General features: G+C 47.2%; 3 protein-coding genes across 3 annotated transcripts in view; 1 reads left to right on the top strand and 2 right to left on the bottom strand.

Moving 5' to 3' along the window:
• RPA1 (replication protein A1) overlaps window positions 1-7089 on the bottom strand; it is a 46201-nt gene extending 39112 nt beyond the window's left edge. The window contains exons 1-5 of the mRNA XM_065418160.1: window positions 6983-7089; window positions 4496-4543; window positions 4036-4114; window positions 3309-3417; window positions 2268-2356 (exon numbers count right to left, since the gene is read on the bottom strand). Of these exons, the coding sequence (XP_065274232.1) occupies window positions 2268-2356; window positions 3309-3417; window positions 4036-4114; window positions 4496-4543; window positions 6983-7015 (358 nt within the window). The 5' untranslated portion in view covers window positions 7016-7089. The remainder of the gene's footprint in view (window positions 1-2267; window positions 2357-3308; window positions 3418-4035; window positions 4115-4495; window positions 4544-6982) is intronic.
• Window positions 7090-7581: 492 nt separating this feature from the next.
• SMYD4 (SET and MYND domain containing 4) lies at window positions 7582-18861 on the top strand. The gene is made up of 10 exons (XM_065418219.1): window positions 7582-7775; window positions 7856-8000; window positions 9811-9891; window positions 10956-12126; window positions 14249-14431; window positions 14907-15076; window positions 16029-16161; window positions 16668-16784; window positions 17164-17287; window positions 18466-18861. The coding sequence occupies exons 1-10, from the start codon at window positions 7642-7644 to the stop codon at window positions 18617-18619; spliced, it is 2412 nt and encodes an 803-aa protein (XP_065274291.1). The 5' UTR covers window positions 7582-7641; the 3' UTR covers window positions 18620-18861.
• A 347-nt stretch (window positions 18862-19208) lies between these two features.
• On the bottom strand, window positions 19209-24312 carry SERPINF1 (serpin family F member 1). The gene is made up of 7 exons (XM_065418357.1): window positions 24235-24312; window positions 23624-23825; window positions 23387-23542; window positions 22223-22426; window positions 21133-21275; window positions 20045-20255; window positions 19209-19611 (listed from the first exon to the last, which is right to left on the bottom strand). Exons 1-7 carry the CDS (start codon window positions 24310-24312, stop codon window positions 19352-19354), a joined length of 1254 nt encoding a protein of 417 aa, XP_065274429.1. The 3' UTR covers window positions 19209-19351.
• Between the last annotated feature and the right edge of the window lie 2376 nt (window positions 24313-26688).

Raw genomic sequence — 26688 nt, 5'->3', positions numbered from 1 at the left:
CCTTCCTTCATAGGTCATGTTCTCTAGACCTTTAATCATTCTTGTTGCTCTTCTCTGGACCCTCTCCAATTTCTCCACATCTTTCTTGAAATGCGGTGCCCAGAACTGGACACAATACTCCAGCTGAGGCCTAGTTTATCGATAAGAATATCATGCGAGACCGTATCAAATGCCTTACTAAAGTCTAGGTATACCACATCCACAAGATTAGTTTGACATGATTTGTTCTTTACAAATCCATGCTGGCTATTCCCTATCACTTTACCATCTTCCAAGTGTTTGCAGATGATTTTCTTAATTACTGGGGTGATGGGGTGGACTAGGTCCAGAGGCCCCACCTCACCCCACCCCAGAGAAGAGCAGAGGAGAAGTCCTCTAGGCAGCCTAGACTGGCTGCAGGGGAAGCAGCCAGAGGGACCAGGAAGGCCATATAAAAAGAAGCAGCAGAACAAGCAGAGCAGTCAGTTACTTCCTGGAGCTGGAAGAGGGAAGACCAGGTTCCTGGCTGGCTGGAAGAGCAGCAGGACAACAGACAGCTCAGTGTGAGCAAGACTGAGCCCAGGGAAGGCTGCCGAAGACTGAAGGAGCTAAGGAGGAGATCCTGGCAAGCTGCAGGGGCCAAGCAAAGACTGAGCCCAGAACCTAGCCAGACCGAGCGAGGGTACCGTGATGGGCCCTGTTGGATGGTTATAGAGGGCAGTGTCTCCAGGGAGGAAGCCTTGGCAGAACGTAAAGACAGTATATCCCAGAAGGGGTTTGTTTGTTCTGTTCCACCTACAGACAGTGTGAGAGACTCAGCCGGAGGGCTGTCACTAAAGACCTGCCAAAGAAACCATCGACCAGAAGGGGGCGCTTGTGAGAAGTGGATGCTACCCCGTTACTACAAACCAAGGAACAGCAGTATCACATCTGACCAGAAGGGGCGCTCATGAGAGATGGGTGCCGACCCTGTTAAAAGTCCATTGTCCTTATTCTGTTGATCTCGTGCCTTCCTTTCCTTGGACTCATGAAATGATCATTTCATGATCACTTTCACCCACACTGCGTTCCACCTTGAGACTCACTACCAATTCCTCCCTGTTGGCCAGGATCAAGTCTGTTCCCCGGTTACTTCCTCCACTTTCTGAAATAAAAAATTGTCCTCAATACATTCCAAGAACTTATTAGAAATCTTATGTTTTGCTGTATTACTTTTTCAAAAGATGTCTGGATAGTAGAAGCTCCCCATCAGTGTCAGGTCTTGTGTTTCGGATATTTCTGTTATTTGTTCTAGAAATGCCTCATCCGCCTCCTCTTCCTGATTTGGTGATCTATTGTAGACCCCTACCATGATGTCACCCTTATTTTTTTTACTCCTTTATCTTTACTCAGAGACTTTCAACTGGTCTGGCCTCTTTTACTCAGAACAAGTGTATATATTCTTGAGGTTTAATGCAAAACCTCTTCCCTTTTTATCCTGCCTGCCCTTCCTGAACAAGCTATACCCTTAATACCAATATTCCAGTCATGAGACTTCTCAACGAGTCTCTGTGACACCAATGAAGTCATAATTTAGCTCATGGACTAAGACTTCCAGTTATTTATGTTTATTCCCCATAGCCCTTACATTTGTGAATAGTCAATTAGTTGTCAAGCAGATTTCCTCACTAATTTCCCTCTTGTTGCTCCTATGACCCTATCGTAAGTTTCCATGTCTCCCCCCCACAACAGCTAGCCTTCTGTTAAGGTCATTTCTTTTTACACTTTGGGCTTTTGTCTCCTGCCCCTTTTAATCTTGTTTAAAGCCCTATATATTAGAAATATATTTTCCACCCACCACCCAACTTTCATTAAGAAAGCTGAACTTTTTGATCAATTTTCCAAACACAACCTCAAGGAGAGTGGCTTGGAAAATGTCTGCCTGAAAGCTGACAGTTACAAGCAGATAAAAAAGAATCAGAATGGAATCATTTAGGCAATATTATACTTGAGAGCTATATAGAAAGTCACTAAGGTGTGACAATCAGCTGGTCTGATACTTCCCCATAACACATGGAAGCAGGAACTAACCCATTTGGCCTGGGCTTAGATATTGTGGTGATAGCCACTGTACAAAACTCTAAGCTACACAGGTACAAGTGACATTGGAGAAATGGAAATCACGACTCCAGGCACAAGACAATTAAATGAGTGTCCTTATTTTTTCACCAAAAACAGAGTAACCAGCTGAAAACCAGCAAGATAGTGAGTCTCTTAAACAATTCTATTGTCTGTAGGAAGTTCCTTACCTTCATTGTATGGTACTGGATTGCCAATATTTGCACCAACCACATCAGCTGTTTTCAGAACATCTAAATCCATCAATATAATCACTCTCCTACAAACACAAAGCAAGCAACAGTAAAGACTCTTGACATCTTCCTGGACACTATATAGCCCTAGGCTATAAATGAGTCTTTTGCATACACACAGGCACTGCAATCACTACAGAAGGCAGATTTCCTGGGGAGGCACTGTCAAGAAGAAACACTCCATTATCAACCAGAGATTTAACCAATGCAAGTAGAAGTGGTGTAGACTGAAACAATACAGCACTTAATCAGGAAGAGTAGATAGCCATCTGAATGATGCACATGATGTTGATATGTAGTGATACCGTCAACATTATTGTAGGAGCACATAAAATGTGCTACATTCCTTACAACTCTGCCCCAAATGGCATAAAACTAAATACAAGTGAGTGTCAAATAGAAAAGGTGGATTGGGGAGAAAGAGTGACAGCAGAAGTTAACAGAGTTACACATTCATGCATGTACACAATCTTGAAGGTTTGTTACCCTACCTTAATTTGCAATAGAAAGTTCAAGTACTTTACCATCTTAATACAAAAACAATCATTACCAGGGCATGTCCTCATTCACACCCTCACCAGGTAATTTTCAGTGACTGAATTAATTAACGATTATGCAGTTGGATGCATTTTATCCAGTTATTTCCATTTAATAATAAATGATACAGAGAATTTGAAGCGTCAGTTATTGGTCATCGAGGGTAACATACTACTACACAGATATTAATATCTGCAACTAAACACATTGCAGCCAGGTACAGCAACTTTTATCTCTGCCGCCCTCAAACAGCCATCACGATTACATGATGTGTCAGGAGAACCATATGCCTCCTCCCTCATGCACCATACACACCCCAATGGATACACCTATTAATAATCTCAGAACAACAGCACTTGACCTCTCATCATTTATGTGACATGCAGCAGCATCCACTAGTCAGATGCATTTGTGTGCACATATCTAAATATACATGAATACCTTCCATCTTTCAGGCTGTTAACAATGTATCTGTTAACCTGGCAGATACAGTGGGCAGACAAGCGCTCCTCTTCAATTAGAGAATTCAGCTGTGTAGCCAACATGAAAGCTGCAAAAAACAGAAGAAAAACCCTAAAACAACCAGCATATGCAGCCCTGAAAAGATGGCCATCATAGCTAACTGCAATCAATCCATTCAGGCCACTGGTCCTGCATAGATCTAAGGCCTGCCCAGTTAATCATCTCACACAAACCAGTGCAATCACAAGTGAGAAAGTGTGAATATATCTCTGGAACATAAATCACATATTAACTCTCTAAAGTTTGAGAGCAGAACACAACACCCTTGCAATGATATTTTGCCTAGTAGCCCAACCCACTGAAGTAAAATTTATGCAGCAAATTAGAAAAAGATGAGCTGCTAAATGATTCTTGGACCCCACCACTATTAGTATAGTCCGCTAATCACTGTTCTATATGACTGAGCTGTTCTCCATAATTAACATGAATTTTTGGACGCTCTGCAACAACTCAAAAAAGATGGATTTTGTTTGTAAGATTAAAATGCAATTCTAGATCCCAGAATCTAAATAAATAAATTCTACATCCTTCACACACTCCTTTGGAACTTAGTTCAGCAGCAAAAACCACTCTGTCATTAATTCTGACAATTGGGTGCAGTTATTAGCCATGCACTTGAAAATTCTCATCACTATGCATTACTTACAGGAGAGCGTGTTCACCCCATCGCTCATCAGCACACGGTAACGAGATGGCCCATTTCCTGTGGCGATGGCACGGATGTTCTAGAAGAAAACACTTGAATTCTTAGCCCTTATCTGATTTTACAGGCACACAGAGACAAAGTACGAGATCACACCTATTGGGGACAGCTTACTCAAAGCAGAAAACTAAGATAGACAGATGACAAGCAATTAAAGCCTCTCTCAGATGGACTAAAACATGCTTACTCAGATTCATGCCAATGAGCCTTTCAGTGCTCCTTTGCTCACCTACAAGGCTTCCACCTCTTCATGTCTGAATTGGATTGTAAACTCATCACCGGTCGGAGGGGTGTGTGTGAGTGTGAGTCCTTATCTTTATGGACTTGTAGATCAGCACGTACAATTATAAGTACACTAAGCTATGGATAATAGGAATAAGATGACACTTGAGGGAATACTCACAATGACTTGGAGGACAGGCTTTAAATTATTTTCTCCCTGCATTATGGCCTGTAAAGGAAGATAGAGGATTTAATCCTTTTGATTGGAAAACATTTTTAAAGCTTTGTGACTGAGGAAATTAGCAAACAAATAACTGGACTGATTATAATAAATTGTTCCCAAAACGGGGAATCAAACTTGGTTAGCGTGCCAACAATGTGAACATCCTCAAAATTTCTATTTGTTGTACAAGTGCATCCTGATACAAGGAAAAGGACAGACCATTTGTTGAGAGAAGCATTTCACCTCAGAAATCCCTGCACTTTATGGGAAGTGACAGGCTGATTTACTAGTTCATCAATTCTCACACAGTGGCCTGTGGAGCACTTTCAGGCAGACTATGGAGCTGCTGCAAGTAGTTATACTTCCTACAAACTGTAACTTAGCCAAGGACCCTAGAGTTCCCAAAGCCCATCTCTTCCCTTTCCACGTTTCTCTCTCTGTCAAGTGTGGGCAAACTTTTTGGCCTGAGGTCCACATCTGGGTATGGAAATTGTATGGTGGGCCACGAATGCTCATGATTGGGGTGCAGAAGGGGGTGAGGGCTTCAGCTGATGGGTTGGGGGTGCAGGAGGGTGCTCTGGGCTAGGACCAAGGGGTTCGGAGGGTGGGAGGAGGATCAGAGCTGGGGCAGGAGCTTGGGGTGTGGGAAGAGATCAGGAGTGCAGGCTCCGGGCACGCTTACCTCAAGCAGCTCCCAGAAGCAGCAATGTGTCCCCGCTCTGGCTCCTCCGCAGAGGCGCAGCTAGATGGCTCTGTGCGCTGCCCCGTACAGAGGCACTGCCCCTGCAGCTCCCATTGGCCGTGGTTCCAGGCCAACGAGAGTTGCAGGGGCAGCACTTGGAGCAGGGGCAGTGTGCGGAGTCCCCTGGCTGCCCCTACGCATAGGAGCCAGAGAGGGGGACATGACAGTGCTTCCAGGAGCCGTATGGAGCCACGGCACATGTGGAGCAGGGCAACCCCCACCCCCACCCCACTCCCCAGCTGGAGCACCGGAGCGGAGCAAGCCCCAGACCCCACTCCCTGGCAGGAGCTTGAGGGCCGGATGTGGCCCCTGGGACGTAGTCTGCCCACCCCTGCTCTTTGTTGTGCATTTCTCCTGTGTTGCATTCAAGTGTGATCAAATTGGCAACCACCAGAACCATAGTAGTCAAACACACGCAGGGACAGAACTAGACCACAAACAGTATCCAAGAGATGGGGCAGAGCGCGCTATGTTTAACGAGATAGATTCAGTTCCAATGTGGTCTATTTATTTTTTTTGTTATATTTTGTAGGGTTGTTGCTGACTCTCTTTTGCTCATATTAATTGTACATTTAACCAATTGTCAGAGGTACACTGAACATATGACAGGCACTCCCTTCTAACTTTATAAACCTCAAAAATAATAAGAGTGAAATTATGGATAGGCAGCAAGAATAAACAGCTCAGATACAAAAAGGCGGGGTTATAACTAACCAGCTGCTCCACCACTTTAAAGAAGAGTTTGTGTTCATAGAAATCCACAGCCAGACAGATACTATCCAGCTATAAGTTCAGGGCTGGAAAGGGAGGTATGTGTGATAGGGATCACTGAGGAAGTGGCCATGGAGTGGAAGAATGTAACAACCTGGGGGTGTAGTGAAGGGGTTCTCAAACTGGGGGTCACAACCCCTCTGGGGGTCATGAGATTATTACATGGGGGTCATGAGCTGTCAGTCTCTACCCCCAAACCCCGCTTTGCCTCCAACATTTATAATAGTGTTTGATATAAAAAACTTGTGTTTAATTTATGAGGAAGGGGTCGCACTCAGAGGCTTATTGTGTGTAAGGGGCCACCAATATAAAAGTTTGAGAACCACTGGTGTAGTGAAAGCAGCAACTTGGCCCCAGTTGCCCCCAGGCGCTTCTGAGAAAACTCGGGGAACCTGCCCTACCAGAGATTAGTTACAACAGTCGGGGGCGTACACTACCCTGCCTAACCTCTACGGGGGCAACAGGACAGGCACAGAAAACCCCTACCCCGTCCCTAGGAAATACAGACCACTACACTGCCCCCCGCCCCCTCCCACACGCCCCGCAGCTCCTCTCCGGAGCTTCCCCCCCACATGCCCCGCTCCGGGCCCCCCCTTTCCCTCCACATGCCCCGCCCCGCAGCTCCTCTCCGGCCCTTTCCCCCCCACATGCCCCGCTCCGGGCCCCCCCTTTCCCTCCACATGCCCCGCCCCGCAGCACCTCTCCGGCCCTTTCCCCCCCACATGCCCCGCCCCGCAGCTCCTCTCCGGACCCTCACATGCCCCGCTCCGGGCCCCTGCCCCCCAGAGCATTAAACACCCCCCATCTCACCCCTCCCCGAGCCTCAGGCAACCCCACCTCAAGACCCAACCCCGCTCCTCCCTCCCTCCCACGGGGGGAGGGGGAGGGGGGGGAACCGCAGCGCCGCCGCCCGCTCCCCCGAAGCCCCTCACCGCGATGGCCCCCTCGCTCAGCCGCGCGCTCATGGTGCGTAGTCTCCCAGACCGCGAGCTCTTCGCACTGCCGCCAAATCCTCCCGCTTGTCGCTCGGCCGTCGCGCAACTTCACCCCCTCAGCACGTACGCTACGCACGTACGTACGTTAGCCATGCGGCCCCCACCATTGGCCGGCGTGCCCTGTACGGCGGAAGTGATTCCCTTGGCCTGTTGTTTGTGTGACTGTGGGCGCCGCCATTGGCTCCTCCGAGTCCCACGGCTCAGGAGCGTGACTGAGAGAGCCCCGCCGGGCGGGGGAGAGGCGGCAGGGTCGTGTAGCCTTCTCGGGAGTGTGTAAGGCGGCCCAGGGCGCTAGTGACGGGGCTGGGTACGGGTGGGTGGGGGCTCAGCGGCCCGCGTCTCCAGGCGCGTGAGGGGTCCGTGCGCTGCCCGGCCCCGCGTCAGGCGCTCGCTGCGGCGGGCCTGTTCCCTAGGCTGCTGTGAGCGTCAGGCGCCGTGTCCCGGCTGTCCCCGGTCGGTGGGGCCGAGACACCCCCAAGCAGCGGGGACACACTAAGCCGGGCCGCGGGATCTGTGACGGCCCCTCTCGTCCTGGCCCCGCTGCTGCCGATTCGCAGAGTGGCTCTGCCCTGCCGGTCTCTTCCCGCCCGCGGGCCATGGAGCTGCCTGTGGAGAAGTGGGAGGCGTATGCACGTCGGAAGTGGGCCTCGCTGGACCCCTGTCTGCAGCAGAAGCTCTCTCTGGCAGTGCCACTTGGGGACACCTTCCTCCTCTGCTTGCCTCTCTTCCAGTGAGTAGCTGACTGACCGCCCCCTGTATGACCTGTGTGGCAGCCAAGCCCCTGACACTGAGCTTTCTAACTCCTCGCAGGCCCGCAGATGAAGAATTTCTGCACAGACTGGCTGCCCGTAACTGGGTGGGAAAGGATCCAAGAGCTGCACTTTTCTACAAGGAGGAGGGGAACAAGAGATTTCAAAAAAAGGAATACACAGCCGCACTAATACTCTATTCCAAGGTAAAGAGTCCGAGTTGTTCACACAGATGGAAAAATGGTTGCTTTGAGGGTACTTCAGCCTCAGGCTCATCTCCTGGTAGGAGGGTTTGATGTGGGGATAACTTTACTGGAACTCCAGAGGAATGCTGAAGTGTTTGTGAATATTGTAACAGATGTCTAATGCAGTTGTGTAAGATTAGCAAGGAAATAGCATTCTGGGGTGTCCTTGGGTAGAACAGTCATGAGAAGTTTTGTTCTGCACGGACCCTGCTTGTAGCCAATCAGTCTTCTCTAGTAACTGTTTTTCTGCTATAGCCTGACCACATGCGATTCCCATCTCTGCTATGGGCTTGGGCAAGTCTTTGCTCAGTCTGGAGAGGTGCTAAGCTGTCTCAACTCCCGGTAATTTTCACGGGAGCTGAGAATGCTCTGCAACATTCAGGATTGGATCTATGATCTCTGTGTTCTCTAGTTTCTATATATGTAAAATAAAAACATCTTCCTCACAAGGGTGTTGAGGCTTAATTTATAGGCTTTTGTAAAATGCATTGTGATCCTTGGATGGAAGACTCTAGAGAAGGGCAAATTACACCTCTACCTCGATATAACGCTGTCCTCGGGAGCCAAAAAATCTTACCGCATTATAGGTGAAACCGCGTTATATCGAACTTGCTTTGATCCGCTGGAGTGTGCAGGCCCCCCCCCCCCCCCCCGAACACTGCTTTACCGCGTTATATCAGAATTTGTGTTATATCAGGGTAGAGGTGTATTATGATTAATACATTTTTAAAGCCAGAAAGGGCCTTTCTAATAATCTAATTGACCTCCTACGGAACACAGGCCATAGAACTTCATCCAGTAATTCCTACATCAAATACATTCTTTGTGATTAAGCTATAGTGTGTCTTTAAAAAGACATCCAATCTTAGTTTAAAGATTTCAAGTGATGGAGAATCCACCATGTCCTTAGGCAAATTGTTCCAGTGGTTGATTAATCTCTCTGTTAAAATTTTGCAATGTATTTAAAGTCTGAATTTAGTCTAACAGAAAAAGGCATAATGAAATGTTCTCGTGCAAGTACTTATAGACTGTGATTGAATCATCTTTTAACTAGATAATAACTAAATAGATTGAGCTTCTTAAGTCTTTTGCTGTAAGGCAGGATTTTCAGAGCTTGAGTAATATTTTTGCTCTTTTCTGAACCCTCTCCAATTTATCAACATCTCTCTTTGAAGAGTAGGCATCAAAATCAGGAATAATATTCCAGTAATGAGCGACAAAGAGTCCTGTGGCACCTTATAGACTAACAGACGTATTGGAGCATAAGCTTTTGTGGGTGAATACTCACTTCGTCAGACGTATTCACCCACGAAAGCTCATGCTCCAATACGTCTGTTAGTCTATAAGGTGCCACAGGACTCTTTGTCGCTTTTTACAGATCCAGACTAACACGGCTACCCCTCTGATACTTGATTCCAGTAATGGTTTTACTAATGTAATCTACAGAGATAATAATACCTCCCTGCTCCTCTGTATTCCCCTGTTTATACATCCAAGAATCTCACGAGCCCTCCTAACCATTATGGTGTGGAATAAAGATGGAAGAGGTCAAGATAAGCAAGATAGGATAATGACAGATTGGGCATGAAAATCTCCAGTACAATAGTCCAGTGTTGGCACATAACAGGTTGAATTGACTCTCTTCACCCCACTCCTCTCCCTTTCCCAGCCATGACCACGCATATTTCATGTCCCAGAAACCAAGCTACCCATAGAACATATACCAATTCCTCTTTCTTAATGTGGCTACTACTCTTTTGGGTCTTTGCAGGCAGTGTCCCACAACAGCCCAGAAATGTCATTGTGTTATGCCAATCGTTCTGCAGCCCTCTTTCACTTGGGTCACTTTGAGGTAAGTACTAGATTTGACACAATCAAGGACAAACCAGCAGCTATTCGTTTTGAAAGCTGGGTATAGCGAATCCAGTAATGGCAGTGAAGATTTGCAGCTATTCAACTGTGTTTTATATGCTGTGCCACAACTTCAAAAAAGTGGCATGCTGTGTGTTTCTGAAGGTGCCAGCACTGCATAATCCCACTATGTTTCCCAAAATACAGCAGCAATCAGGCTAGTTGAAGGTGTTAAAATGAAGTGCCACTAAATTGGAAAAGGCCATACCTCAGTGGGAGACCACTGCTCAACACTGTGTGCTCTTGGTCCAAATTAGCTTAAAATGGCATTTGGGGAGGACTAGAGTAGGGTTTCTCTTTTGGGAATCTGAGTGGTGGATGATTTTAATCTGGTTTGTAATGTCTTCTTGCTGCTGTTTTTGTAATAGTTTTTATGGTACAGTTTTAGTGGATGATAACGGTGCCTAGGGCTTGTTGTTATGTCCTTTGCTCTTTATACAGCAAACATAATATGAAGAAACCACACTGGCATAGTGAAGTCCAAATAACTGTATTTACTAACTGTATACAATGTGCAATGCCTAGCTACATTTATACACTGCTGCTCTGTGTTACGGTGACTTTTGAAACCTAGAAGAGAGGGAAAGCCAGTAGAGGGCTTACTAACTAATTAAAGCTATATTATCCAAACCCTGTACATTAGACCTGGGATAGGTCTTCCTGAGTTTATTTAAATCCAAATTAAGATTAATAAAGAACAAAGTTTAAATACCAGAACAAGAGGCTGTGGTCCAATATGGTTTTAAAACTGTTTCAAGCTGCAGGTGCCTTTCTGAATTCCTCGGGAGTGTCTGCATTCTTTCTCTCTGTGGAATGGTCTCACTTTTAAAGTGGCAGCATTGTATAAGCCTTTACTCTGACCCCTGGTCAGTCATGGACCAGAAACTTAGTTAATGCAGTTCTAAATAAATGAAATGTGCCCAACCTCAGATGGGGCAGAAGAGTAAAAATCTCTTTCTGGCATTTTTCAAAGTCATTTAAAAGGCCTCTTGTATTCGCTTCCAGGATTGTCTAGAAGACATTGACAGGGCTCAAGCCCAGGGCTATCCAAACAGATTGCAGCCTAAGATCTTGCTGCGGAAAACTGAGTGTCTGCTTCTTCTGGGGAGATTACAGGAGGCAGCAGGGGTCATCAGCAAAATAGAGAGTAAAATAGCTATGGATCAGAGTCTGACTAGTACCACACGCCAGATTCTGCTAAGAAAAATCAGTCAACTTAAAGTGAAAGCACACGAGAAGGAGAGTAGCCCAGTATCGGTGCCGGAAGCACTCAGCAAAACTCAAAAGGACTTGGAATTCTGGGAAGAAAATGGTAAAATTTCAAGTGCATTTTCATCTGTGAGCTTGAACTTTAACTCCTGCAGTGGACGTCATCTGGTTGCCACCAAAGATATTCTGCCAGGGGAGAACTTGGTGAAAGAGGAGGCCTTTGTAAGTGTGCTCAGCCCAGGGAAGAGCCTGTTGCTCCAGGATAGTGCTGAAACAACCTGGGATACTAGGGTCACTAATGCGGACCTCCACTGTCATCGCTGCTTGAAGCAGCTCTTGGCTTCAGTGCCCTGCGGGGGGTGTAGCTATGCCAAGTACTGCAGCAAGAAGTGTGCACAGCTGGCATGGGAGCACTATCACAGTACAGAGTGCCCATTAGGGGCATTGCTGCTCACACTAGGGGTCTTCTCCCATGTTGCCTTAAGGACTGTTCTAGTGGCTGGATTTGCAGAGGTTAGCAGCTTAATGAAGCAGTTTCATGAAGATGACAAGGAACTTCACAAGGCTGAAACCAGAGGTGAGAGTCGGGATGAGACACAAGATTCCACAGCTGGCATGGAGGGTCTCTCTGAGAAAGCAGAACCTTTGATTCCTGGTTGTGAGGATGATGGACAGTACCGGGGTTCTTACCAAGCTGTCTTCAACCTTTTGACCCATGCTGAAAAGCACAGTCCTGAACATAAGTTCCTTTGCAGCCTGAGCATAGTAGCCATATGCAAGAAACTGCGAGAAGCAGATCTGACCATTTTGAGTCAGGGGTCATGTGAGAGCCACTCCAAACTGAAAGCACATGTGAAGATGTCTACTGAATTGTCTCTGGAGCTGAAGATTCTGGGAGAAGCAATGCTGAGACATATGTTGCAGCTGCACTGTAATGCACAAGCGGTGACTGCAATCCGTGAGTCAGGTCAGTGAGAAACTGTACTCTTCTTCTGTCTTGTCCTCGTTGGATTGTCCTTTGGGAGGGATATAGCAAATGGATGAGCACTCTTAAAGAGATCCCACTGCACTCAGGTAAACTTTGTGTAAGTATCAGCTCCCTAAAACCTCATAGTCTCTTTTACAATGGAAACTTCCTTATTCTTTCCCAGTGGTATGCCCAGCACAGAATCATACAAATGTAGGGCTGGAAGAGACCTCAAGAAATCATCATCTCCAGCCCCCTGTGCTGTGACAGGACCAAGTAAACCTAGATCATCCCTGCCAGATATTTATCCAACCTGTTTTTAAAAACTTGCAATGATGGAAATACCACCACCTCCCTTGGAAGTCCATACCAGAGTTTAACTATCATTATAGGTAAAACGTTTTTCCTAATATCTAACCTAAATCTCCAGGACTGCAGATTAAGCCCATTATTCCTTGTCCTACCTTGAGTGGACATGAAGAACAATTGATCACCATCCTCTTTATAAGAGCCCTTAACATATATGAAAACTGTTTTCCAACTCACCCTCCCCCCCACCAGTCTTTTTTTCTCAAGACTAAATGACCTTTTTTTTTAACCTTTCCTTCTAAAAGGTTTAGAAAATCTGACTTGTCATTTTATTACTCTCCTCTGGACTCTCTCCAATTTATCCACATCTTTCCTAAACTGTGGCACCCAGAAATGGACACAGTACTCCAGCTGAGGCCTAACCAGTGCCAATAAAGTGGGACAGTTACCTCCTGTATATACACCCTAGAAAGATACTAGCCTTTTTCACAGCTGCATCACATTGTAGACTCATTCAATTTGTGATCCATTATAACCCCCAGATCCTGTTCAACAGTACTACCAACTAGCCAGTTATTCCCCATTTTGTAGTTGTGCATTTGATTTTTCTTTCCTAAGTGGAGTACTTTGCACTTATCTTTATTGAATTTCATCTTGTTGAATTCAGACCAATTCTTCAATTTGTCAAGGTTGTTTTGAATTGTAATCCTTTCTTCCAAAGTACTTGCAACCCCTGCCAGGTTGTTGTTGTCTGCAAATTTTATAAGCATACTCTCAATGACTTGGATAATGGAATGAATGAAAATATTGGATAGTACCGAACCCAGGACTGACCCCTGCAGGACTCCACTGGGTATGCCCTCCCAGTTTGACAGTGAACCACTGATAACTACTCTGAGTACAGTCTTTCAGCCAATTTTGCACCCAGTTTATGATGGTTTCATCTAGACCACATTTCCCTAGTTTGATAGATAACTAGAAGAATTAGATTTTTTTCAGCAAATATCAGTAAACATCAGTTTCACCATACCTACACAAACAGAAAAAAATACTTCCATCAAAATTTACAAATAGGGAAAGTAAGAAAAATGCTGCTTGAGAACTAGTTTGATTTGAGTTTGATTTAAAGATATTTACTTTGTATATTTTCACATGGGATGTTGACAGTTTGTGTTTTAACAGCTATAAAGCTTTAACTTTTTGAATCTCAATGTCTACTGCCATTTAATGATTGTCTGACTTCCCCCCATAATTTCTCTCAGCTGTGAAAATTTAAATTGATAAAAATTGGGGGGAAATGCTTAAAAATAGACACATCTGTTGGCAGAATTCGATTATTTTTATCTTTTTATAATGTCAAGTATAATGACGTTATAGAGTAGACCTTACGGAATCTGATCTTCATTTGGATGCAGGGAGAAATTATTTGGATGCAAAGATTTCTAAATTTATAATTTTAAGTTCTGTTTTTTTAAATATTTCAGTTAAACAGTAGTTAAATCAAATATTTAAACTTAGTATTTGTATTATAGTAGCATTCTAGAAGAATAGAACTTACCTTCATCAGTCTAGAAACTCTTTGCTTTCCCTGTGGATTCAAATAGGGAGCTGATTACCCAAAACCATCTCCACATGGTCAGACTGTGAGCATGGCCGCTTTCAAATTTGTCTTATTACATTAAGACACCAAAAACTTTTTTTTGCTGCTGATGTTTTGCTGTGATTAGATTCAGTGCCTGGAATATGAGCAAAGTAGGTCACTAAGTCTGATTTCATGATGTATTTGGCCCCTTTTATGTTGTGTGGTCTTTAGAGTCTGGAGACAGCATCGTTGCAGATAGTGAGCAGGTGCGCCTGGCCACAGCCCTCTTCCCGGTCACCAGCCTCCTGAACCATTCCTGCGACCCTAATACTAGTGTGACTTTCAGTGGGACTGCTGTCACAGTCAGGGCATCGCAGCCAATCCCAAGAGGGCAAGAGATTGTCCATTGCTATGGTAAGTTGCAGTCCCTTTCAGGAATACATAGGGTACGCAAGTGACCTTTCAGCTCTGCAATCCCTGCAGTATCATGGCCACAAGGGTCACATTTCCAAACATGTTTGGCATTTATCTCTGTTCTATCCACACATGCATGTGGGTGTGCACAACCCTGCATCAATGACATCAGCATGAGACCTCCTACTCCTGCTGTTTGTCTCTTACAGTCACTCTCTAGTTGCATCTCAAGATGTGGGACCCACAGCTTATAGACCTGACATAGAGGCACTGGGCGACACCAACCCCTTCTTCAGTCCCTTTGATTTCATTGCAAGGCCTCAGATGTGGGTGGGAAACCCAAAATGTAATAAAGCCACGGATTATATATTCCCTCTCAATCCATGGCAGGGTGGATTTTAGTCTGTAATTGGGTACCCAGCTTTCCTGCTTTCTTAAAGTATTATCTCTTTGACTTGTTATCATCCCTTTGTAGGGCCTCACCGATGCAGAATGGGGGCTGCTGAGAGGCGTCAACGGCTCCTTTGTCAGTATTTCTTTGAGTGTCGATGCCAGGCCTGCCTGGATGAGTTGGGGTCTGATGTCACAGGCATAGCAGCCACAGGGGATATATTCTGCTGTTCCAGCTGCCATGCTTCAATGCAGGTAACTGTTTCATAATCACAACTGTGTAACTTTTGAAGTGTTAGTAAAACTAAATATTCTCTGCACTCTGGAATTGTACTGTGAGGGCAAGGTGGGGATCTGAGTCCAGGGCCCCTGCTCTTGGGACTAGGCAGAAGTGAGGGATGGTCTCGTTATTCTCTAGCAACCCTCTTGGAAGACTTGTACTTCTCCAGCCTGTCCAGAGGTCCCACTCAATACTGTTTTCTACCCCCACCCCCACAATCCTCCAGATGTTTGGAAACCCCTTAATGTGTCTGCCTTGTGCCCTTGCTCTCAGTAATCCCTTCACAAAACCCATTTCTCAAGGAAGGTTTATAAACTAAAAACAGTCCTACTAGGACCCTAACAGGATGTGTGCATTACTCTCTCGAGCAACCACAAGATCATATGATCTTTGCCCTAATCCTCCGCCAACTTCGTGGTGGTCTCTTTTCCTGTTGTTCTGGTCTTGTCTTTAGATTGTAAGCTCTTAGGGTAGAGACTCTGTTTCATCTGTTTTTGTAAAGTACCCTGCACAGCCATGTTGTTGTTTTTACTTCTAAAACAGCTGTTGAGCCATGAGTCTTCAAGAAAGAGGGAAGAAAAAGTGTATTTTCTATGAAGATTAATGGGGTGGCTCATGCCCTATTTTGGCCTTATCTAAGTGGGCTCAGGCTGGCACCATTGCCAGGGCTACTCCTTCAGCTTTCTTCCAGAGCTCTGAAGATCTAACACCAGCACACGGACAGGCCCTTTGTTTAAAGTGTGGCTGGGAAACAGTGTAATAGCCCTGTAATACACTACAGGGGTGTAGAGATACACAACTCTGTGCTTTCTGTGTGCAGAAATGATTGTAGAGGTGGCTTGGTCTAGATAATTTAGTCCTGCCTTGAGTGCAGGGGACTGGACTAGAAGACCTCTTGAGGTCCCTATGATTCTATGACTTCCACAGGGGGAAGATGTGCTTCGTTGTTCCAGTGGTGCTTGTACACTATTGGTTGGCAGGGATTACCTCCTACGCCAGTTATGGGACCTTCGGCTGCAAGTTAGAACAGCACTGGGACTTCTCAAAGACAACCAGCCCAGTAAGAGAGCCAGCCATCTATCTTGGACCTTGTTCAGTTCATTACACAAGTGCAAGTAATCTTTATAGCGAAATCCTGGTGCCAGCCACCAGATGGCAGTTTTGCCCAAGCATTTAGGTACTGCTGATATGAAGCTGGAATCCCTCCCAGCACAAGTGGTAGGCTGCTTATACTGCTGGTCAGACTGGGAGGCTAAACTCACGTTTGCTCCACTGGAATATGAGGGAATTCAGGGAAATGTTAAAGGTTCGGGCCCAGACCCAATGTTTCAGAAGGCCCCCCTGCCCCCAGTGACACTGCATTAGGTTAGACAGGCTTCAGACTGAAATAGAAACGGTGACCCTAGCTAATTCTGCAAGAACAGCATATAAAGTCCAGGGCTAACTGCTCAAGGCTGGGGGGCGGGAAGAGAGTGGACCCAATCTCACTTCACAGATCATGGCTAACTGGCACCCGGAATGGGTTTGTGTCTCGGGGTAAAGTGCTTTTGTTACCTGGATTTGCAGATCAGGCTGTTGAGCTGCTGATGAGGTGCCGGGTGGATGCTGAGAACTTCCTGTCTGCAGAGCACATGCTGGTGGGCGAGATTGAGGATCACCTGGCACAGGGTTATGCCACACTTGGTAAGATGTCTTCCTTTCCCCTCTGGGGTCATTTTCCTATGGCTGGCCTATTAAATCTAATGTCAGTAGAAGGAGATTCCCTGACTGGTCTGTTCCCTTTCTCACCTCCCTTCTCTTATTGCAGCCCACTAAACTGACATAGCAGAATCTTCTTAGGAATCTAGTTTTAGCCACAAGCTCTATTCCCAGCCAACAGGGACTGGCTATGTGACCTTGGGTGCATCAGTTTCCCACTCTGTACAATGAGGATAGCACCCCTCTGTTACCTCCTAGAAGGACTGTGAGTCTTAGTTCACTAAGGTTGTAAAGTCCTTTGAGCTCCTTCCATGGCAGTGGCTATAGAAAGGGAGCTATAATAATCCATTCTCTTTTTGGCCAGGAAAGTGGCAGGAAGCAGCGAGGCACCTGCGGCGCAGCATTCAAATTGTGGAAGCTCGCCATGGACCGTCCAGTGTGGAAACGGGTCATGAACTCTTCAAACTGGCACAGATCCTCTTTAATGGGTAAAGAGCCCCATTCCAACAATCTCACCCTTCGTTCTACAGCTCTTCCCTGCTTTAGTCCATGTGCCTTGTGTCTCTGAGATGGGGGTGTGGCAGGAAGTCCTTGGCATCATTAGTCCCTTTGCGAGATGTCTTCCAGGACTGCTGGATGTTCTGGCAAAGGGGAAACATCTGCCTTTCCTCCAGGATGAGGTGGAGGCTGTGAAGTATTTGGATCAAATGAAAGTTTCCTTCAGTTGGCTAGGGAGCCATCTCGTGTTCCTTTTGGCATCCTTCCCACCCATTCCTCTGTCCCACTCCTGTCCTATCTCCCCCTTTCCTGTTACAGCCTCTCTGGCATCCCAGGTACCATAGAGTGTTCAGACCCCAGCACTACAGTGCTGCTGACACTTCCTTTTAAAGTGACAGTGCCCCAGATGCTTTCTCTTCTAATCATTGGCCAGCAGATCCCATTACTTTTTTTGTAGACGCCTTTTTTTATCAGTATTTCTGGTTTAACTGTCTCCCACCTTGGCAAGAGTGGCAATAAGATATGGCTGTTTTTCCAAGGGTGAAGCACTTTGAGTTCCCTAGCTAAAACAGAGGGCATTTACCTGACAGCACAGGTGCCAACTTTTGTCAGCACCAGTGGGTCGCCCCCTCCCCAACCCCCCCGACTCCACCCCTGCCCCAGAGTCTCCGCCCCTCCCTGCCCCTATTGGATCCCTCCCCAGATCCCTGCCCTGGCCCCACCTCCTCTCCCAAGCGCGCTGCGTTCCCCCTCCCTCCCAGGCTTGCCACGTGAATCAGCTGTTTCGCAGCGCAAGCGCTGGGAGGGAGCGGGGAGAAGCAGGACTCAGCGGCGCACTCAGGGGCGGAGGCGGAGGTGAACTGAGGCGGGGTGGGGAGCTACCGGTGGGTGCAGAGCACCCACCAATTTTTCCCCGTGGGTGCTCCAGCCCCAGAGCACCCACGAAGTCAGCGCCTATGCCTGATAGTGATGGGATGTGGGGGGTGAGTCCTACCCCTGTGATCAGGGAATTTCTGTCTCAGTGAAAGAAGGAAGAGGTGCCTGAGCTGTCCTGGCTTAGGGGAAATGGAGGTCAGGATGAAGGGTGCTGAATGAATGGCTTCATCAAATGTGCTGAGGGAAGTTTGTCCCCTAAATCTTTCTCACACTTCTTCCCTCTGTACTTCAGGTTTGCAGTGTCTGAAGCTCTGTGCACAATTCAAAGAGCAGAGACAGTTTTGTGTGTGCACTGTGGCCCTCAGAATGCCCAGGTCCAGGAACTGCAGGAGATGAGAGCCTGTCTGCTGGAGCTGCCCAGAAGCCTCCTTCCCAGGGTTGAGTGACTAACAAAGGAAGCTGCAGTGCTGACTCTCCTCAGGAAGCTAAGCTCCATGTGGCAGAGCAGCCATGCAAACAAGGCCTGGCTACAAGCTGGGTGAGCTCTGAAATGTCCCTGGGGAGGGCCAGGGAATGAAGCTGATCACTGCTGAAATGGGAGAGGACACCACTGGGGTACTGACAGAAGGGCTGTCTCAGAGAAAGGAATGTTGCTGTAGAATTTCTTAACATGCTTTTGAGAAAAGCATTTGAGAGCCTATTATGCGTTTTTCTGAAGTTGTGGTTCTTCCCTGGAGGGTTAAATGTTGGCCCTATGCACACAGCCCCCCCACACCCACCATTATTGTTTGCTTTGGAAAACTGAAGTGCTTGCCTGTCATTCAGCACACCTATTCCTGCAAACGTGAGACACAGAGGGCTGGAATGAGGCCACAAAATGAAGGGGATTCAATAGAATTTGGGCCAGTACAGTGGGGCTCACCACAGGGGACACATGGTGATGTTGGAGGAACTCTGGGAAACTGGTACGGGGACCCAATGCAAACCAAACCAGGGCCTGTGTTACAAGGGAGAACACTGCGGCGCTTTGAGATGTTCGTGGCAAAAGCTCTTTTATTGCAGCATGTAGGCATAAGATTTGCAAGTTTGACTGTGCAGCAGAGCAGGGACCCAGCATCCTTCCCAGTTACCCCAGCCTTTCTGGAGGACTCTAACATTGCAGGCTGCTGTCAAGGGAGCTAAGTGCTCCTGGGGTCCAGGATTTTGCCAATAAAGAGGAGGGTTCCCGTGGTGTCATCCCTCAGCACAAATAGGAACGGTCTGTCTAGATGGTAGTCGAGGGGGAAGGTCAGGCGAGCAGCATTCTCTACGGGGCTTGGTGTGGATCTTGCCCCATCTTCATTTAGTTCCAGGACTGCCTTGTGTTGCACATGAGAGAGCTTGGTGGATTTGGGAGAAATCTTGCTGAAGTCAGGTGTTGTGAAGAGCGACTGGAGCCCTATGGGAAAGGAGGAAGATTCCATTAGCTGGGAAGAAGGGGCCTTCTGGGAGGGTAAGTAGACAGTGCTGCAGATTGGGGCCGTACTACTAGTGCTGCAGAGGGGAGGAGTCATAGGTAGGGTTGCCAACCCTCCAGGATTGGCCTGGAGTTTCCAGGAATTAAAGATTGTCATGTGATGAAATCTCCAGGAATAAATCCAACCAAAATTGGCAGCCCTAATCATAGGGCCCATTGAGCTCATTGGGAGATGGTGGGAGTGGGCCCCAGGCAGAGCCTATGTGAGAAATGGAAGCATGAGCTGCCGTTGTCAATGAAGTCCATACATATGACAGCAGGACCTAGCTTGTGACCATTGGCTGCTTGTTCTCGGGACGCTGAAGGAGCAGCTCTGAGCCCCAGCAGCCTGCAGAGGGCCATTCTGTGTACATACTCATCTCCTGCAGTGTGCTGCGAAGTGCCTCCTCAGAGCTCAGCTTCAGCCTGGGTATACTCAGCACAGCGTGAATTGTCTTCAGCTCCCTGTCTATGTCACGGACAAACTCCGAGGTGAGACTCTCCTCAATCAAGGTCATGTTCTGGGTCACCTTCTGTGGCAGGAAGAACATAGCACTGACCCCGCCTGTCAGTGGTAGCTGGGCAATCTGGAAGTGTAGTAAAAAAAGACAAGGCGTTATCTCTAAACACACCAGCAGAATCTCCCAGTGCCAGCTGTGGTCTCTGAACCTTGGTTGGCCGGCCAGCCACTCCACCTACCAGGTTCTTCCTTCCCACCCTGCTTATCTGCTATACCACAGGTTCTCCTTGCCCCTCCACAGTACAGACTTCTGCCCAAACCCTGTCCCTCCGGCTGTGAAAGGAAATGCAAAATGCAACATCTTTCCTGTGAGAATCTGTACTGAATTGTAGTATGGGGGGGAGCGGAATTCTCAGCTGGAACTTCCACCCCATACTGATGCTGTGCTATGCACAGCCCCCAGTTCTGGGAGTCCGACCCAGGGCCAGCCCTGCCTAGCTCACTAGCAACTTTTCCAGCTGTTTCAGGAACAGCCTTGATGAATTCCCAGAAGCAGCACTTTCCCTCCCCTGTCAGAGGGAGGATGCTTACCAGAGGGTGGAGCTCCATTAGGAACAGGCTGGAACCACGTGGTAGAGCGAATAACTTTCCACTTTTTGAAAGGCAGTGAGTCAGAAACTTCTACCAAAGCCTGTCCTTCCCTGCAACCTATCCCTTTCCTCCCTGCCCAGCTGGGGCGGCTGCACAGACTGGAAAGACCTTTGTGCTACTTAAAGCTGTAGTTGCTTGCTATATGATCATGGGGATGTGGAGTTCTCTGAGCAAACCCAAAGCTCTCTGCCCTGGTGTAAAGAATAAGAGTTACAGGAGTTTGGTGGGAGGGGCAGAACTCACCCTCCTGGTGCGGGGGAGCTAGTGAGTGAGGATGGATCTTTCCCTAGTCTAGAGCGAGGTGATTTTGCACAGGGGCTACATTCTCTTTCTTGCTCAGTCCTTCACCTGACCTTGCAGTTGAGGTCTGAGTCGAAGCCATATCGCAGTATGGCTTTGGGGTCCGACATCATGGGCACCTTCACGGATCTGTCTTCATCCAGGTGGAAGTCCTGCAGCACAGTCTTTGTGGGGTCAAACTTGGTCCCCCACTGTCCTATTTTTAAAAATAAAACAGGAACATTCAGGAATAATGGGAAAACCTAAGGCCTGGGTGTGTAGCCAGTGGAATGGTATTGTGGTTTCATACATGAAATAGCCCTGCTTTAGGGGATTGGTCTTGGTAAGTGGAGGATGATAGAGGTCAGAAAGCCAGTTACTGGGATCAGCTATACTTGCAACTTTGTCTTATTGTTACTGTTGGCGCTCTGGCCCCTTCCATCCCATCTGAGGTTTGGCCAGATTGGACATGAAGTCAGCTGACATATGCTGGTTGGGTGGAGGAGCAGCTGGAGAGAGCTGATGTATTTATAATTACATAAATAAAATATAACTATAAGTGGTACTGCTAATCTCCACCTACCCTTTGTGTATTTGCTCATTGTTAACTCTCCAGGCCCCAGGGACTGTCTCTGTACCCCTGTTTGGGGAGCACCCAGCACAACGTGGCCCTGAGCCTGACTAGGCCAATAGCTGGTCTTGTAATATAAATACTTGATGTCTGGATTCCCTAGAACAGCTCCCCAGTATCTCCTGTCCATGCAGAGGGGTGGTGTGGCAGGCACAGTCCCATCTGAACTCTTCATGAATCTCCCTCCATTGGGCAGGACATTCTGTCTTTCATCCTTACAGGCTTTCACTTTCCTCCTTCCCTGACCCCTTTTTGCAAGCAGGTCAAGACTCAGCTTCCTGTGAGTAGTGATTCCTCCCATGGGGAAGTTCTTTCCACGTTCATCAGGCATCTGTCCCACCTCCTTTACTAAACTCACAGTAGAGAATCTATATCCATGTGTTCAAAGAAGTTTCTTCCTGTCACTCTGTCTTTCTGCCTACCTCTTCAATGTGCCCTGGCCAGAATGTGATCTTCCCTCCTGTGTTTTCTGGCATGCAATTAGGAGACAGCCCCCTCTCTCCCCCTGCCCATGAACGACGGTAAGCTCTTACCTTTGAAATAAACTGCCCCGATGAGGAAGATGCTGATGCCTGTAGGTATCTCCTTCAGGAATTTGACAATCTTTCCCTTGGTCTGCTGTTGCACCCAGTTGTTGATGTCTTGCAGGTCTGAATGGGTATTGCCAGTCAGCAACTTGGGCCGTGTCCCATAGGACTTCTCCAGCTGGCTCACAAACCCCATTTTCATTCTCAGTTCTGAGGGGCAGAAAGACCATTACTGCAGCCTACTCCCTCTATCAGAGACGAAATCCCAAGGCAATGAGGTACAGCTGAAGGCCTGGCAGTGAGCAACCCATGCCCTTTCCTGACATACTTACAGATATCTAAGCCCTAGTCTTCTAAATACCCATTGTTGTGATACACAGGCATGTGCAAACACCTAGAGAGTCTGACTAAAGCTGTGTGGGGAACTGATGTATTTATCTAGTCTCACAGCCACATCCTATGCTGTAGTCTGGCAAAACCTTCAACTAATGGGTAAAGATTGGTGATAGGAACCGAAAGCCCGCCTGTAGCTGCCACCACTTTGGTGTCTGACTCTAGCCCTGTGCCTACACTCCTTACATGATTACAGCTTATTGAGGAGCTTGGATCTTCCTCAAGCCATCAGGTTGACGGGGGGAAGGGGGGGGAGAAGTGGGAGATTTTAGCATTCTTATCAAGATGGTCTAGAGCAGAGTGAAACATGGCATTTTAACTGACTCAGAGGGGTCAAACAGTCCTATATGATCTGTCTTCAGGCTGGGGCTGATCATTATTGTAAAGCAAAAGATATAATCAAACTGTATCTGGAATTGAAAATACATTAGATGGCTCCTGGGAGGTAGGCGCAGCTGGAGTGAGGCTTAGGGAGGAGATGAAATTATCAAAGCAGGTTCTTCTTGGGTCCCTTCTGTGCCAGCAGCTCTGTTGCCAAATGCCCTGTTGGCACTTCTTTGATTTTAATAAACATTTTCCAAGCTCTATATAGGGACCCCCAACATTGTTACTGCATGGTGCAATCAGCACAGGGCAGAAGCAGTTGCTTAGGATCCAGACACAGCTGGGTCCTGTAACTGAAGCCATTGGTGCCTGTGACCCATCCATTCTGCTCTACTGACTGCTGCTCAGGGACAAAGACAAGATTTATGTAGGCAGGTGAAGAAAGGTTTTTACTTCTCTCCACAACAATGCGGGTGGCACTTCTTAGGCCCTTTACAGGTGCAGTGATGCTAGCCAGCAGCTCCTTGTAGGTGTTGTGGACCTCAGCCTTGTTAAGCAGGTCGTAGAAGAGAGTACGAGAAATCAGGTCTTCTGTTCGCTCTCCAGCACCTGCCAACCATAAATAAAGGAGCATGAGGCCCTCCTCCAGCCATGCACAAGAATGTGTGAGGAGGAGGAGTAGGGACTCACCTAGTAAAAGGCCAGAAAGTGCGGTAGCTACACTGAAGGGAGACAGTAACACATTGGCGGTAGGAGTCTTGCTTGACTGCTGGCGATACAGGTCATAGCCAAAGTTGGAGACTGAAGCTGCCAATTTGTTTACAGGGCTTTTGTAGAAGGGATCTTCCTCCTCAGCTGCCTCTGTGTTGCCTCCTTCAGGGGTACCGGAGTCCTTGCAGGCACAAGAAACACTTCTTTAGAATTGCTATGCGTCAGAAGGCAGGAGCAGTATGATAGCCAGAGAACTGTTCACCTTCAAAGTGCTTTACAGACATTTCTCTGTAAGCTGGGGAAGTACTGGCCTTGTCGTACTGTTGGGAAAACGGAGGGTCACACAGTATGTCATAGGCAGAGCTGGGAATAGAACCCAGTCCTTCCTGCTGTACCTACTGGAGATTCCACCATGCTTTTACCTGGGCAGAGCAGGACTTACCTTTCCCATGTCATTGCCCATGATGGTCCTAGGTTGTCCTTGGCAGCTCTGGAGGATGGTGTTTAATATTCCCATTTAGAATTTTAATTTTGGAAGTTTTATGCTCCAAGTTTCTCACTCTCCTTGTCACGTTTTGTATCACACTCACCTGCTCTGCAGCCGAGTCCTGAGATCTGCTGGGGGAGGCTAGGAGCCCTAGCCACAGGAGAACAACCAGAGTCTGCATGATGGAACCTAGAAGGGAAGAACACAATAGAGCTGTTTGCCCTAGTCAATCTGCCTACTTATTTGTTCCAGCTAGCTCCGTCTGCTACACCTAGCAGGAACTGCATGTGCATCTAGCATCTCTCTCTGCAGCAGGACCTGGTGTGCATAGCTGATCAGTTGCAAATCCTCAGCCTGTGGCTTCTTCAGCTGGTCAGCTCCAGCTGCTTTGAGCTTCTTGAGATTGTGGCATGCACATTTGTGGACACGTGAGCAGGTGTTGCCTGAGCCCAAAAGCAGAGGTAGAGATGTGATGCAAATCACACTGGCTCTCAGACAAGACACCAGACTCCAAGGCCCTGAAAGGTACTAGATCAGATCAGTGCACAAGAGACTCTTCTTGCTGCTTTACATCCCATGCATTCAAAAAGTCAATAGTCATACAAAAGCAGCAAGTGCAACAACTAACGCTGGATGAAATAAAAGATAGTTAATGGGCTACTGCTGTTGTCCTGAACATGCACACACACACACACACTGCCCAGCCCTCCAATTCACTTCTTAGCCTCAGGCTTGCTCACTGAGTAGCCCTATCCTTGGAGGATTACTGGCTGCATGAGCACCTTACTACCACTCTGGCTCAGTAGCTTATTAAATAGCATCATTGACGGGCTCCCACGAACTCTTCCTACCCTAAATGCATACCATGGGGTAGAGGCTAAAGCAGAGAGGAGGTAAAGGACCGGACTGGGCTTACTCAGGATTCCTGATAGAAAAAAAACACCAAGCTCCCTAGACCCACTTATCCTGTTCTTTTTCAGAAATCCAATGTTAACCTCCCCAGTGTCTCCATGGGAGGATTCTGTACAATGATGTGTCTGGTTCAAGGGGTAGTGTTACCCAAACTTTCATCCTCGGTAAATTAGAGCTATTGCAGGGATGCCATGTCCCTGAGGTCAGATGCCACAGGGACTGGGTGAAAGCAGTGTTTATATAAATTGCAAAGAAATTAAAGGAAGGGCGCTTGTATTTAACTAACCCCTGTGATCCAGTGCAGCCCGAGGAGTTGGAGCCTGCACATGTGTTTCAGATTAAATGCAGCTCTAAAGCAAACATGGCTGTTGGTAGAATTGCAAACTCTGAAAGCCACGTGTCCACAACGACTACAATTCAGGGACCAGCCTGTTCAGGCAGAGGATTCCCCTACAAGAAAAAGCTCCCCTAGACCCTCTCTCCATGGTAGCAGTTTTGCTTTAGGAAACACTGTTCCTCTACAGCATCCCTGCCAAAAGAGATTCCGCTGTAGCATTGTTTCCGTTTAGAGCAGACATGAAACTGGCTATGCAGTCCAATTTCGCAAGACTCATGGATTCTCTCCCTGCATCTATGCTCAGACACCATCCCCCACCCAGGAGAGCGGTATTCTGGATTTCTTTCCAGTGCAGAAAATATGCTCTGAGTGGAGCTGCTGTACTGGACCAAAGCAATGTTAGGTGGTGTGAGGGTGGATGTGATTCAGGGACTTTTCATTCCTGTGAGAGTGAGCCTTGTGGGATTTCTGAGTAGGCCTGCCTCCTGTGGAACACGTGAGCAGAGAGATTCTGGCTGGATGCTGTCTGAGGATGCCTGCTGCAAGCAGATTCTTCACCTGGCTTTCAACCACTATGCTTAGTGTGAGAGGTTTGCTCTGGGCTAGGCATGAGATGTGGGTTTTCCATGAAGTGTGGTCTTTTCTCTGAAAAAAGGCTCTACAATACTTTCTGCTCCCAACTGCTCTGTGCTCCTGGAAGCATGAGAATGGAGAGTGCATTCCCAGATTTTATCATCTTTGCCAAGATTGTCACCACCCTCATATTTCTCAGGCTTTGCCAAGAAGTGATTTCCATTTTAGAATGACAAAGCCCTGCTGAGCTTGAATGGGCCTGAACATCTGGAGTCTATTTGTGCAGTTATGATGCACACAGCCAAAACTGCAGATAGAAAAAGTCATTGCTGGAGCAGAGCTGGGGTGATTTCTAGCGTAACTTTAAAATATATAGCTGTGTTTAAAAAGAAAGGAAAAGATCTAGAGCACGCAGTCTTTGATGTTAGACTCAGAAAGAGCAGGTTGGGAAACAAGCTGAGAAGATACTTTCCAAGCGTGAATTGTCCCTTCCCTGGATCTCTGCAGCTCTGAAATAAAACAGCATTCCCCCAGGCTAGAGAGTTCTGAAGGTCTCTAACTATCCTTACGCACATTTGAGTGTGGGATCTCACAGCCACCCCACCTATGAGGTCTGTTTCTCTCTATTGGGGGGGTGTCTCAGAGCACCTCACCAAGAGGGTCTGACTCAGTTTTCTGCTAGACTGTTTCTATTGCAAAGAAAACTATCTAACTGCAACACAAGTGCTAATTGAT

This window comes from Emys orbicularis, chromosome 17 (assembly GCF_028017835.1).
Source record: "Emys orbicularis isolate rEmyOrb1 chromosome 17, rEmyOrb1.hap1, whole genome shotgun sequence".
Taxonomy (NCBI): domain Eukaryota; kingdom Metazoa; phylum Chordata; order Testudines; family Emydidae; genus Emys; species Emys orbicularis.
The sequence above is the reverse complement of the archived record's forward strand: the minus strand, read 5'-3'. Positions and strand labels throughout refer to the sequence as shown.

Excerpts from the sequence above, each read along its gene's own strand:
- SMYD4 (XM_065418219.1), top strand. The coding sequence starts at position 7,642 with ATGGAGCTGCCTGTGGAGAAGTGGGAGGCGTATGCACGTCGGAAGTGG. Across the intron at positions 7,776-7,855 it reads CTCTGCTTGCCTCTCTTCCA|GCCCGCAGATGAAGAATTTC; the intron begins GTGAGTAGCTGA and ends AACTCCTCGCAG. Across the intron at positions 14,432-14,906 it reads AGAGATTGTCCATTGCTATG|GGCCTCACCGATGCAGAATG; the intron begins GTAAGTTGCAGT and ends ATCCCTTTGTAG.
- SERPINF1 (XM_065418357.1), bottom strand. The coding sequence starts at position 24,312 with ATGCAGACTCTGGTTGTTCTCCTGTGGCTAGGGCTCCTAGCCTCCCCC. Across the intron at positions 22,427-23,386 it reads CCGCATTGTTGTGGAGAGAA|AACTGAGAATGAAAATGGGG; the intron begins GTAAAAACCTTT and ends TCTGCCCCTCAG. Across the intron at positions 20,256-21,132 it reads ACTCAGACCTCAACTGCAAG|ATTGCCCAGCTACCACTGAC; the intron begins GTCAGGTGAAGG and ends CTACACTTCCAG.